The 13,376-nt window shown below is 43.9% G+C and overlaps 1 protein-coding gene across 5 annotated transcripts in view; it reads right to left on the reverse strand.

Moving 5' to 3' along the window:
• AMOT (angiomotin) overlaps positions 1 to 13,376 on the reverse strand; it is a 71,894-nt gene that overhangs the window by 50,896 nt on the left and 7,622 nt on the right. For 2 of the 5 annotated variants that reach the window (XM_041741063.1, XM_041741064.1), the window contains 3 exons: positions 12,323 to 12,399; positions 5,783 to 5,931; positions 2,585 to 3,518 (listed from right to left, as the gene is read on the reverse strand). In XM_041741063.1, coding sequence (XP_041596997.1) covers positions 2,585 to 3,456 — 872 coding nt within the window. In that variant the 5' untranslated portion in view covers positions 3,457 to 3,518; positions 5,783 to 5,931; positions 12,323 to 12,399. Of the gene's footprint in view, positions 1 to 982; positions 1,111 to 2,584; positions 3,519 to 5,782; positions 5,932 to 12,322; positions 12,400 to 13,376 lie in introns of those variants that run through there. The other 3 variants (XM_041741065.1, XM_041741066.1, XM_041741067.1) reach the window with 3 other exon arrangements.

Raw genomic sequence — 13,376 nt, forward strand, 5'->3', positions numbered from 1 at the left:
ATTCGGGATATTTCTTTTTCAAGTGGGGAGGAGGGCATAGCGAAGACGAAGTAATAAGAAAATTGCTTATAACATTTTGTTAATTCTAACAGCAAATCTCTAGCATTTCACCATACCTTGAAAACCAAAGGTTTTGTGAACAGCAATTTGTTCAAAGAGTTTGCTGTGAATCTTGATCTGTAATTTATAGATTAAGAACTAAGAATTTTGTCCTCTAATTGGTGCTAGCAGCAGTTACTTGGAAAGGTACTCACCAAGTGTCTCCCAAGTTGGCTCAAAGAAATGAAGGAGGAAAAATGTGTCACCACCTAAAAGCAGTACATTTCTGGAAAGCAGTTCAACTACCTCCCCTTGCCAATAATTTGTCAATAGGTGCCATTCCCTCCCGCCAGTCCCTGAAGAAAGTTTATTGCCAAAATTTGTCTGATGCAGACCCAATCTTGACACAGAGCATCTTCCAATCAGGACTGTTTTAGATTGGATTATTTCTGAACATATCAAGTACCCTGTTCCTCTCCCATAAAAGGGGGAAAAAAACTATAGAGCTAACCTGTGTATTAAAATTCTACTCAAGAGAGAAGAATCAGCATGGGCTCTACTGTTTTGGGGGATAGGGAGAGAGCTCCACAGATAATATAGGAGGGAGGAGAAACTATAAGTATATTCCTGTAAATTATATGCAGCTAAATTTCTCTGGTGGTTTAATCAGTATGGCAAGAAAAAAAATCCCTCTGTGGGCTCCTTATTATTTATTTAGGGAGATCAAAGGGCTTTTCCATCTAGCTTCAAACACTGTGGGAGTCATTTCAGATCACAGACAATACTAGTGAATGAGTTCTGAAAATAGCTTTCCTGGGAAGGCGGGCCTTGTGCTAAGCAGGGCTTCAGATTCTGCTCCACAACCCAGCCAACATACTCCCCTCCCACAAGGCAACAGACGTCAGCCCATCCACATAAGGGACAGAGTCCCACTGACTCTTACATGCTGATGGAAAGAGTAAAACAAAAATCCTCAGCTTCATTGACATTTTGCTGGCTTGAATGGGTTTCCACTAAGCTAAGCAGTCCAAATGACCAACCCCTCCCTTGGTCTTCCGCTTCATTGGGCAGATGGGAATCAGGTTCTCGCTCTCATTTAAACCGGAAGTGCCCTGTCCATTGCCCTATTTCCTGTTCTAAGCCACTTATCAGAACTTAGGCTCCTCCCCTTTAAAGCTGCACACAAGAGGTTGAAAAAGGTTAGGAAATCAACCTTGGTTAAGAAGGAAAAAAAAAATCCTAAACTGGCCAAGTTATGGGTGGAGCCCAAAGTGAATTGCTTCTGGCTGTAAAACAGGACGGGGGTGGGGGGTGATGAAATACCAGGAAATTCTAGGTGCATTCCCTTATTCCCTTACCTTCACCTTACTCCCACCCCCTGACTGCCTTCTCTCCTGAGTCACTCAATGAATTTCAAGCCAAGCGGTTCTTTCCCAAATAAGTGAGGAGACAGGAGGCAAAGAGTTAGATGTCAGAGAGATCACAGGCCTGATCTGGAAAAAGCACCCCCACCCACCCAGGTCCAGGGACTTCAAACCTCACAGTTATCCATAATTACCCAAGGTAACAGGACAGAAATACCACATAAAACTGCCACCGTTGTTGGCCACAGTGGAATCCTTTCCTCTGCCCCATATGCCGAATGACTACCGATCAGAGACATGGCCCCAACAGTAACAACAGGAACAACAAACAGAATCATGGAATCGTAAGGTCTAGTCGATACAGCACTGGGACAATGGGCCTCCAAATCCTGCAGAAGTACATTTAGGAATAAGTGAATAACATGAAATTGTCCTCCTGAACCAATGACAAGTAGCAAAGAAGTCATGGGGATATTATTCTCCCTGCATCTTAGAATCTGACCCAAAGTTCTATGTAACATGATGGGAGTTTAACTTAGTTGTCCAAAAACGTGACAGGCAACTAACAAACGCTCTACGGAGGAAAGACGGAGCAGCCCAGAGTTCATGAACTGCAAGGATGTCCAAGGCAAGTGACATTCTGAACCTGCAAATATCCGGCTCCCCCCACAGTAATATCTAGGTATTGGTTTAGTGTCCGAAAGAATCATAGTAATTCTGCAGAACAATTCGTTCCTAAAAAGAAGTGATGAGCATTCTGTGGAGGGGAATAACTGACAGGGATACGATATTCCAGATTAACGTTCAAGATAATTTGCTTCCGCTTCTCAAGGAAGGGCTTAACAACTCACAAGAAGAGGAACACGGACCCTTTCTTCACAATCCCAGGAGACAGGACAGCATATAGCTGTAGAAACCAAGACTTGCGTTCCTGTTCATCCACTAGGCAATTGGGGCCATGCTCAACCTACAAAGTCAGGGGAATGTTACTACAGCACTAATTATGGCTGAAGGGGCTAGAAATTCAGATTCGCAGGAAATTTACTAAGCCAGGGGCCAGACATGCACTGCAGAGTTTCTTATACCAAACACCTGCCCATTTCTTCCCTTAAGATTCCCAACACACAGCAGAAGCTGGTTGGGGATGAGGCCAGGAAATGACAGAAAGGGAACTCTCTTACCTGGCTGCTCCATACTCAGGGGGATGCTGATACCTCATCAGTTGCCCCTCTGTTCTCCCTGGCTGGTTCAGACGATGCTCACTATAGAAGTGCCCTGCCTCTTGGGGCTTGCACACTACAGACTGGGGTGGCATGCCCTTGAAGGGATACTCTGGTGGGGGGCCTCGATGTTCCATGCCCTTCAGGCTATGCTGGCTGGGAGGTGGCCCCTGGGCCTTGTAGAATTCACTGGAACTTGTGGGAGTCTTGTAGAGGTCACTGGGTTGTGGTGGGGAGAGGGGAGCGCTGGTAACAGGTGGATGGGCCTTAACTCCACTGGTGGCCAATGACATCTGCATTAGTCGTTCACTCAAGGAGCGGACATGTCCTTGCTTAAGATCTCTGAGTCCTTCATCCTGGTGCATCTTCCCAGGATTGAGCCGCTGAACCGATGGGCGTCCCTCAGTCCTCATCTTCTGGTTGGTCACTCCGGTGACATAGAAGGCAGCTCCAACACTGGCATGCTGTTGGCCCCGAAAGTATTGGGATTGGACCTTGGCTTCTTCATAGGTTGGGAGTTCTTCATTATTCTGCATTCTAGGGGAAAGCTGCTTCTCCATGATGATGTTTTCTGCCTGGATTTCCTGCCCCTGAGGTTCTTGTCGAGCAGCATGAGCCACAAGCTGTTGGTGGTGGTCTTGGGGACTCAACACATCATTCTGAGGGCCTGGGTTCCCACTGCTACTGGGGAAAGGAGGGCCATTCCCTGTGGCTTGCTGGTGTATGGCAAGCAGGTTGCGATTCTCATTGGGATTGCCATAGCGAAGCTGCTCTTGTAGCAGACGCTGCAACACTGTGGTTCCTCCACTTGGCTGTTCTTCAGAATTTCTCATCTCTATTGCTGGTGGTGCCTTGTGAAGAGAGAGAGAAATTGGGCACCTGGGCTGCCCTTGACCTGGGAAGGGGAAACAGGAAGCTTAACACCCAGTTGATGGATAAATCATTCCTCTAAAGGGGAAGAAAATGGGTATTTGGGGGTGAGGATTCCACTCCAGAGACAAAGTAGAGAATTGAATCTAGAATTAATGGATTAATTGTTGGTGACTCCTGGATCTACCATTGATATGATGAGGAACTCAGGGGCATAAGAGCTCATTGTTTCCTCTTTTTGCTTTTAGCATGGGTTAAATATCCAATCTTGACTTAACTTCTACGAGAACTGGGGAGACCTGGAGCAGTCGGGGAGGGTGACCAGAGAGGGCAATTTTCCTAGGTCCTTACTCAGAAAGTTCATCTCTCTGTATTCTATTTAAATAAAAGGTCCAACTCTTATGGGCTGTGGGACTTGGGGCAGGCCAGTAGGGAGAATGTATAGGCAGGATCTGTAAAGCAGGTCATCATGTGGAGGGAGGGAGCTACAAAATGCCAAATAATAACTAAAATAAATACAAGGTGACGAGAGCTTCGCTTGCACCATATAGAAATGATCCCAGCTTGATGCAACTCGTTTTCTCTGATCTCATAAAACTCTGAAACATAGCTTTAAAAAAAATCCTTTCTGTATTGTCCATTTTGGATTCGCCTTGGCTTAATAAGAGAAGGGCTTGAGATAATTACTATTGACAAAGTTTCTCTTTCAGCCATCCAGGAATAGTCATTGAGGTTTTTTGGTTTTTGGTTTTTGGTTTTTGCTGTTGTTGTTTGGCTAGGAGGAGCTTAAATGGGAAGCCCTCTTTCATGTGAAGTGTGCCTCTGACAGCATTTAGAAATTGAACACTAAAAAGGTCATCCTTCTAGAAAGGGTCCAATTATCATATCCCTCCCCCTCTACCACCACCACCACCACCACTAATTCTTCTTAAGGAAGAAATATGGATTGAGTGAAACAGGTATTGGCAGTAAGACAACTCAAGATTCAAGTTCTAATCATGATAATGGATTTACAGGTAAACCTAAGCAATGGATTCCTCTTTTCTTGTCTTCTATTTTGCCACCTGAGAAACTAGTAGTAGGTGACCTCTCTTTCTTTCTTTCTCTCTCTCTCTCTCTCTCTCTCTCTCTCTTCCTCTCCCTCTCCCTCTCTCTCTGCATGATACGGTACGTAGAAATTCATCAGAGGCTCATAAAATCTTTGGACAAAATCTGTCATGTGAAGTACTGCAATTCAATACACATGTTCAGTGATGAAAGTTGTACTCTAAGGATCTTAAGTAGTGTTGGAGAATGGGCATGATGTCACAGAAAAAGTCACAGTAAAGGTCAACCTAACCAGCCTCGGGTTCTTAGATGAGAACTCTGGAATCCTGGCTCCCAGGCTCTGATTTCTATGATATTAAACAGCCTCCAATCTCTCTGGAAACATGATCCCTTTCCTTTAGTCTTGCAGGGAATGGCCAGAAGATGTGTATGGTAGATAGATAAAGGTCATCTTCTCTTCTTTTTTTTTTTTTTTTTTTTTTTTTTTTTTTTGCACTTCTTGCATCATTACTGCTACCTGGTATCCAATTGTTCTAAAGAGCAGTTTGAACCCACAGTTAACCTTCCAAAGACCCTTTTAAAATCCCATTCATCATATTCTCTGGGGAAGGGTGCACCAAAGGCCTGAGCAGCCTGCCCTTTCCCTCCCTCCCAGTGACCATCTGGGACTCCTGTGTTTATTTTTTTTAAAGATTTATTTATTTATTCATGATAGACACAGAGACTGAGAGAGAGGCAGAGACACAGGAGGAGGGAGAAGCGGGCTCCATGCCGGGAGCCCGACGCGGGACTCGATCCCAGGACTCCAGGATCGCGCCCTGGGCCAAAGGCAGGCGCCAAACCGCTGAGCCACCCAGGGATCCCCAGGGACTCCTGTGTTTAAACTGTCAGACTGTATGCATGTTGTCAGACTGCATGGATTTTCTGATAGGCTAACAAGCATAACATATACATCTCTCTTGGTACCTTTATACTGGAAAGATGACTACCAAGCTACCTTTCCTCTCTCAAAAAATGGAAACAGGAGCATGTATGGTTAAAACAAAATCACTTGCAAACTCATCCTACAAGGCAGAGAAATCCAGACATTGAGCGGCCCCAGACCCTGAGAGTCCACCACCCCCTCCCATTCCACGCCCGCCCCACCCTGCACGCACACAGGCTCACGCTCACGCACAGGGGCACGCACAGGTGTGCACACAGGCACGCACACATACACACACACACACAGATGGTCCATACCTATTTCTGCTTTCTTTTAGGCTTAAAGCCTTGATCAGGATAGGGAATTCTTGCTTATGAGCAGCTCCAGAAACCGCAACGGCAGATTCCCTCTCCCCTAATACTCAGGTTCAGGGTAAGCGCCGCCAAGAGTCCAACCACTGGTCACTCTGAAATGTTCAGGAGGGGGAGGGAGGGAGAAATAAAAACGTCGTTTCTATTTTGCCACCAATGGCCAGCACAGTTAACCAAACCAGTCCTTCCAAAGGAATGACTTCTCCCGTGTGTTTGCGTCTTATATGAGTGACAGAATCCCTTTCCGTTAGGACAAAAAGAAATCTCACTGCCAATCTCCAGAGGATGGAAATGTTCAGGTCTGAGACTGGAAAGGACTGCTCTGTTCTCGCCTCACAGCGCCAAAAGGCTGCTGCTTCTGCTCTGAGTTGGAATGGTGGATGATGACAAAAGACATAATCAATGTTGCCTGAAGGGTGCGACTTTTAAACTGCTATCAGTATCAGGGCAGATGAGTCTCACTACCCCACACCCCAGAAGGGAAGGCAGTCATCAGAAGGCAGGGGTTTTTGTTTTTTTTTAAGTATACTCAGTGAAGCACCTGATTTAACTGCTGCAGCCTCAGACGGACAGAGGAAAATCCAAACTGCTTTTCCACCAAGTCATTGAGTATTTATTGCATACTGGCTATTCCAGACATTTGCCAGCCTCGAGCTAGACACAAGGAAGGATACAGAAGACACACCACGTATGTGTCTGCCCTCACAGAGCTTACAATCTGATTGACGGCCCATCTGTTCTCACTGGAGCAGCAGAGGTGATTGCTCTTCTCAACACACAGCAGCAACTCTTCTCCAAGGATAAGATGTCTCCACTCACTTTCTCAGCACTTCCACTGCTCCAGTATCTCCCCAAAAGTAAACTACTGGACTCACGTTGTAAAGGCTAGATGCAAACATCCACCAGATATGGATCCGCGATAGTCCTCATTTCTGATTACTGTGCTGACCCTCTAACAAGGCCTGCAGGCCCAACCAAAATGGTTATGAAACTGAGGAGTTCGTGTTTATGTGAGATGCATATGATCCACATTGCTGTTTTCTGTCCTAGCCTAGTCATGACTCACTCATGTCACTTAAAAGAAAGGGTTTAATCCACATCAGAGATGCCATTTGAAGAGCAAGGCAATGCAAAGGAAGTGCACAAGCATCCCTGTATTTTGGGAGCCTGTCCAAAACATCCAAGTTTTAAAAAAATCCACAAAACCACACAGTGATTAATTTAACATTATTTCCTTGCAACGTTGCCAAAAATCAAGTGAAGAGATACAGAGTGAGCAAACACGGAAATTTGTCTTTCAATCTTGTTTTGGCTCAACATATAATCACAATCAAAAGCAAAATCATCTCCAATATGCAAGGTAATTACTTTAGGGTGTCTTTTCCTAGTTTCAAAGTAGAGGAACAACTTCTAATTGGAATCAAAGCTGGATTATTAACAGAGTGTGGTAAATAAAAACCACCGTGTTTCTATTGTGTGATTCTGAACAAAACAGTTGTCTTTTTCTTTTTTTTCCAACCGAAACATGCAGAAAACAGCCTGGGGCCTTTAAACTTGAGCCCCTGGCAAGAAAGCACCATACAATTATTTTCCAGGATGATTTAGATTCTTCATGCTGATTTTGACTGGCTTGCTCCTCTTACCTAGCTTCTCACAAAGAAAACTTCACTTGCCCAAAATCTAACTCTCTTCCCTTAATTCTGTCCCCTCTCGTCCATATCCTTTGCAAAACCCAAATCACTTTATGTCAACCGGACATAGATAGTCCCTCTCCACCACCCCACCCCCTGGCCTTTTTTGTTTCTGTCTAAAAGAGGAAAAGAAATCAGCCTAAGAAAAAAACCTTTGCTGATTCCTCTCCCGTTTAGATTTTTTTTCTTCAAGAACTTATATTTGCCTACATGTTAAGAGTCACATACAAAGGAAAACACTACTCCATTTATTTATTAGAGAAAAGAAGGGAAAGGATTCCTTGTCTCATGCGCAAGAACTAAAATAGTATGAACTCTGCAACCTTCAATCTGCCTGCAGCTTTAATCACGCCACTGCCAGGGTTCTGACATCATCTTCAATCAATAAAATAACCTTGTTTCTCCTGGACAAACAGACTGTCCCTGAGGATATTTGATACTGGAAAAAAGGATTTCCAATGGTCCTCTCTTTAAAAATACAATTTGAATCTATATATTCAACTCTTCTGTAACAACAACAGGGCAGCAAGGCCAATCTAAATTCTTACTATATTTGCAGTCTTTGGCCTCTCCCAGGATACCTCCATCAAGCCCAGTTTAGGTTGAACCAAAACACGTTAGTGAGAGCCCAGATGTTTCTCAAGCCGTGTCCCAGAAAAATCAACATTACAAGGTGGCCAGGACAGACGACGTTCCTAGCCTTCAGATAAATTTTGAAATATCCCTATAAGATCTTCTATCTATCCCTTCTACCTCCTCTCCCTGTTCTTCCTCCCACCCTCACTCTGACAACCAAGATGAAGAGCCTAAGTCTAAGACACCCATTTCTCTGCTAAATTTCCCTGTTCCATATAATTTTACTTCCAGCTAAATGGAAAGGAGCCAGTTCAAAGTCTCCCCTATGTCTACATATCTATGTGCATACATTTTTGAACACACACACACACACACACACACACTCCCACACAAAGAGAAAGGCAAAACAGCCCTCTGAATTCTCTCGTGTCCTCTCAGGTCAGTCCATGTTTCAGCCTAAAGTGTCCTAGAGAACACCCTGCCCAACAGTCCTGCGACCCAGGATACTAATTTACTTCCTTTGGGAAGTGAGAAATAGTAATCCCTTTGCAGGTTATCTCTAACCTTTCTATGCGTGAAGGGCAGACAGTATAAACACCATGGTTAAGAGCCTGGGCCTAGATTCACACTGCTTAAGTTCAAATCCTGGATCTATGGCTTTTTAGCTGACCTCATACATTTCTTTTCACCTCCCCAAATTGCACTTCATCATCTTCAGGATAGAGATAATGGTGCTCATACCTCATAGTGTTGTTATAAAGACTGCGGGGGCGGGGGGGTGGGTAATCCATGTAAAGTGCTAAGCACAGAGCATGGAACATAGTGAAGGCTCAATAAAGTCTATTAATATTATAATAATTTCAAAGTGGCCTTTTTTTTCTAGAAGACCACAGCAATTTTATGAATTAAGGTTTTCTTTAAAACCTTTACTCACAACTCAGTCTTTGTGCAGAGGTTCTTAGATCAGCGAAAGCTAGAACTAGAAAGACTCTAAGAAGACCATCTAGTGGTCTGTATATGAAGGTGCCAGAGTTTAACAGGGGTCAGAGCCAGGGCCAGAATGCAGGTTTTATGACTCCCAGGGCAACAGTCCTTCCATTATAAGATATGATCTAGCATATTAGCTTGTACATAGAAGATGCTTAATCAACATTTATGAGATTGAATTGACTCTGGTTTTGAGAGACTATAAACCTGGCTCAATGCTACCACCAATTTTCCAATTTCATCAGAAGTCAAATGTTAACGGCAGGGGGAAAAATTTAAGGAGGTGAGACAGAGAGTTGTGTGTAGCTACAAGTATGACAGAAGGACCTTGCAAAACCTTTCCTTTTTAGGCCAAGATTTGCAGGTGAATCGGAGAGTAACATGAACCTCCACAGATCAATGTGTCCATGGCCATGTTCTGGGTCTTGCCAACATCATACTAACTTGGAATTTGACCTTATGTAAGTCCAGCACTGGCTTAAGAAAAGGCTTTGAGGCAGCCCCACCTCTTTGCTTCTAGTTCTACTTATATCTAGATTATGTTGGAAGATTATTTTGAACCACAGCAAGGCCTTGGCATTTCCAAATCTCATGACAATCAGTGTCAGGTATCTGTTTCTGAGATGGTTAACTCAAAGGTGTGGCCAACTGGGTCCCAGTTTTACTTTTCTTTACTCTAAAGCAATTAACTTGAACATGTTAATAGGCAACAAAGGTGATTAACCCTGAAGTGTTCAAGAGCAGTGACATATTGAGTAACAAGAAGAATCCTGTTGCCCCTACCACATCACCTCCCTCCACACAACCCATTCTAAGGGAGGAACAGGGCATGTCATCCCATCCTATTTCTCCTTGCCTCAGGAAAAGGATACACATTCCATGCAATCAGACTGAGCATAAACTGAGAAAAGTTTAAAAATATACCTAGAAGCCACCTGCTTTACCAATTTCCTACCTTCAATGCTATACTACTCACTTTTGTTTTATTTCTATTTTTAGAAGTAATATAAACACAACATGCAAATATTCATAATGGAGGGGGGAAAATCACTCACCATTTCAGTACCTCAACCTAAGCATTGTTAGCAAAACAGAATAGATTGCCTTCATGTTTTTCTGTGTGCATTTGTGTTTTTACAAAGCCATGACATATTAATGTACATATAATTTCGGATCCTACATTTCACTTTCTCCACGGTATAGACTGTGGTGTAGACTTCATAACAAGCACTGCAATGATTCTGTAATAATCCATGACAGGAGTGTATCAAGATTCACTTACCCATTCTCCAATTATTAGGACATTTAAATTGCTTTCAATTTTGTCCTAGTCTAAACAATGTTACAAAAACGTCTTTAAAATTTAGCCCTTCTCAATATTCTGGAGTGTTATCTAATGACAGAATTCCACAAGTGAAATTAATGGGTCAAGGTGCATGAATGCTTTTAGACAGCCCACTAAAAAAAAATAAGAGTAGCAAAATACCAAAGCCCCATGAAACCTCTCCTTCATTTAAGGAAGAGTTCTCCTCTCCCATTTCTTCACCAGGGCAGACCAGGACTCCTGGGAAGGAAAGAAGCCAAGAGAAGCAGTGTAGTATCCCAGCGACTTGCGAAATGGCAGAGTGGAATGTGGGCTCCCCTGTGAATCCAACTTGCATGCACTTGCCCCAAATTGCCACCCAGCCAAGAAGCTAATTAGTAAAAGCATCAGGTGGGTGAGAACAGGTTCATGGCCTGTAATGGCTTATATCATGTTTCATTTTTGCCCTTGGAAAGATCTGACAGTCAGTTTGAAGACATTCATTTCTAGTGACCCAGCCTGCTACATTCGGAGAATTACATTTGTTAGTTTTCAGATGCCAGTCTTCAATATATTTTCAAGGGTATCTTTCTGTATAGAACTAAGCATACATGACCAATGAGCCTGTGTGTGTACCTCTATTTTCAGCCACAGTTAGGGTGGCACAGTTAAGGTCAGCCCTGTTTAATATTATATGACTATGTGGCACCTGTCTGAAATGGTCAATGTGTTATAGACAGAGGTTTATTTGCAGACCCAACCATAAAAGTCATCCAGTCCTAAGTGGAGACGGCAACAGGCCAGAGATGCCCTGTCTTAGCAAGAGCAGATACAACAGGCATTTCTTTCCTGGGCTGCTTAGTCAGAGCTCTCAGAAGAGGCCAGGTACACTTTCCACCTTCTCCTTGAGGGTTTTTCTCTAATCCTTCTCCATCTTCCCTCCACTCCCAACTCTGCTCAATCTGGAAAATTAATTCTCTCTCCCTCCGTGGTATTGCCACTGGACTTTGGACCCATCTCAAATGCAGTACAATAACACACACAATGTCATTTCCACAAATATTTATTGATCATTTGCTGTAGTCAGGCATTGTCTAGGCCCTAGGGTGGATAAAAAGGAGAAATAAACCAGAGTCCAGTCCTCAAGAAGCTCCCCCGTCAAGCAGAGGGGGCACAATCCAACGGGAAGCATGCTGGCAACACAGAGGACCCTGCCAAAAACTCTGCTCCGCCTGAGCAAAGCTTCCCAGAGGAAAAGATGAACAAGCTGAATAGGAGACATCTGATAATGGACTTGATGTTGGGGAAGTTGGAAAGGGAGGGGCCAAAGATAGGTTGAGATAGATCTTCGGGAGTCGTTAGCATATGGATAACAGGTAAGGTCAAAGAGTGAGCTAGGACCTGTAGGGCAGGAGCAGAACAGAACCAAGAATGAAGCTAAGGATGGACCCCCTGAAAGAAATGATCATTCAAGGATCAGATACTTTGCAAATGCGGTAATGAGAGAGGAATTTCTTTATTTACCCCATTGCTTTGCCACCTGCCCCTCATACCTTCAATCTAGACATTCAATACATGCCCCAGGGACAGAAGTCCCTGGTTGCAATGCAGAGAGAGTAAAAGAGACAGAGACAGAGACAGAGGAAAAAGAAGTTAATTTTGTCTTCTAAGATTCTAAATACCCAGGCCGAAATCACTCTATCAGATTGAGCTAGAAATATAAGATCTTAGAGGTCACTGGCTGGGTGCATAACTTTCTTCTGTATCCTTTTCAACACCTAAAACGATAACTGGTACATGAAATATCCAAGAAGATCTGCATATTGCATATTGAGTAAATCACAACTTCCCAAAGACTTTGCTGGAGGCAACAGAAAGAGAAGACAAGTAATGAAAGACCTACAAGAGTAAGAACAATAATTCTGTTACCTTTAGTTTCTCAGCTTTTCTTCTAAGGAGGAAAACCACTTTCACTTCTGTTATGGTATTTGTCCTTCTCAGCCGCTCTGCGAGGAAATAAAGGCAGATGTCATTGATTCCATTTTACAACTGGAGAAGCTTTAAGCCCAGATCAGGTAGCTAATGATACCTAATTTGACCAAGGTTTCACTGCGGCCTACTGGGCCTACTACTGGTGGGGCCAGGATCACAACCCAGGTCTGGTGACTTCCTGCCCTGGGCTGGGTTAATAGACACAAACCTCTATGGACCTGACTCTCCAGTCTTTAAGAGATCAGTTCACAAGAGAAACTCGTTAGGAAAGCGAATTTCTCTGGGGACTCTTGAGCAAGCCAGTGCGCTGCACCTATAAGAAAATACCTAAGACACTTTCCCTTATCCACACTGGAAAGTTAAATATAATTGGCAGGAGTGCTGCACTAATGTAATTGGGAGTTCCCTGTTCTGCTGTACCCCTTTTGAAGGGAGCCCCATCTGCCTTCAGCCTGGTTTTTGTGTCAGAGTGGAGCTCAGGTGCTGACTGCAGGTGTGGCATCCAGCAGGTGCATGGAAGGAAGCCAGAGTTTCATATCTTCATACCAATGGGCCTGAGTCACTCCCCAAAGGCAGCCCCTCCTCCTCACCCTGACTTGCAAGCCCCGGGAACCTGTCTTGACTGAGTTGCCATTGAAAAACTAAATCTAGACTCTGCCTTCCCGGGAAGGCCTAGGGTAAAGTCAGTTAAAGTACAAATCATATAACCCAGCCAACTTTCCCACTCTCTGAAACTAGTGTAGGCATATGCTGCAGGCAGAGCATCAGGGAATATACGTACAGAATGACTGTTCTCTACTAGCTCTGGAGAAAAGGACCACGCCAGGCCCATATTACGCATTTAGCTCCAGAGTACTTCTTGTTCTATTACAAATGGCCCTGAAATCTCATGCACCAAGTATTCATTCCCCTAAAAAAGACAGAGTACAGTAGAACGAACGCACTAGGAATCCTGCACTCCGGTTCCCAACCTGACCAGTCTCCTCCAGGC

This window comes from Vulpes lagopus, chromosome X (assembly GCF_018345385.1).
Source record: "Vulpes lagopus strain Blue_001 chromosome X, ASM1834538v1, whole genome shotgun sequence".
NCBI lineage: Eukaryota > Metazoa > Chordata > Mammalia > Carnivora > Canidae > Vulpes > Vulpes lagopus.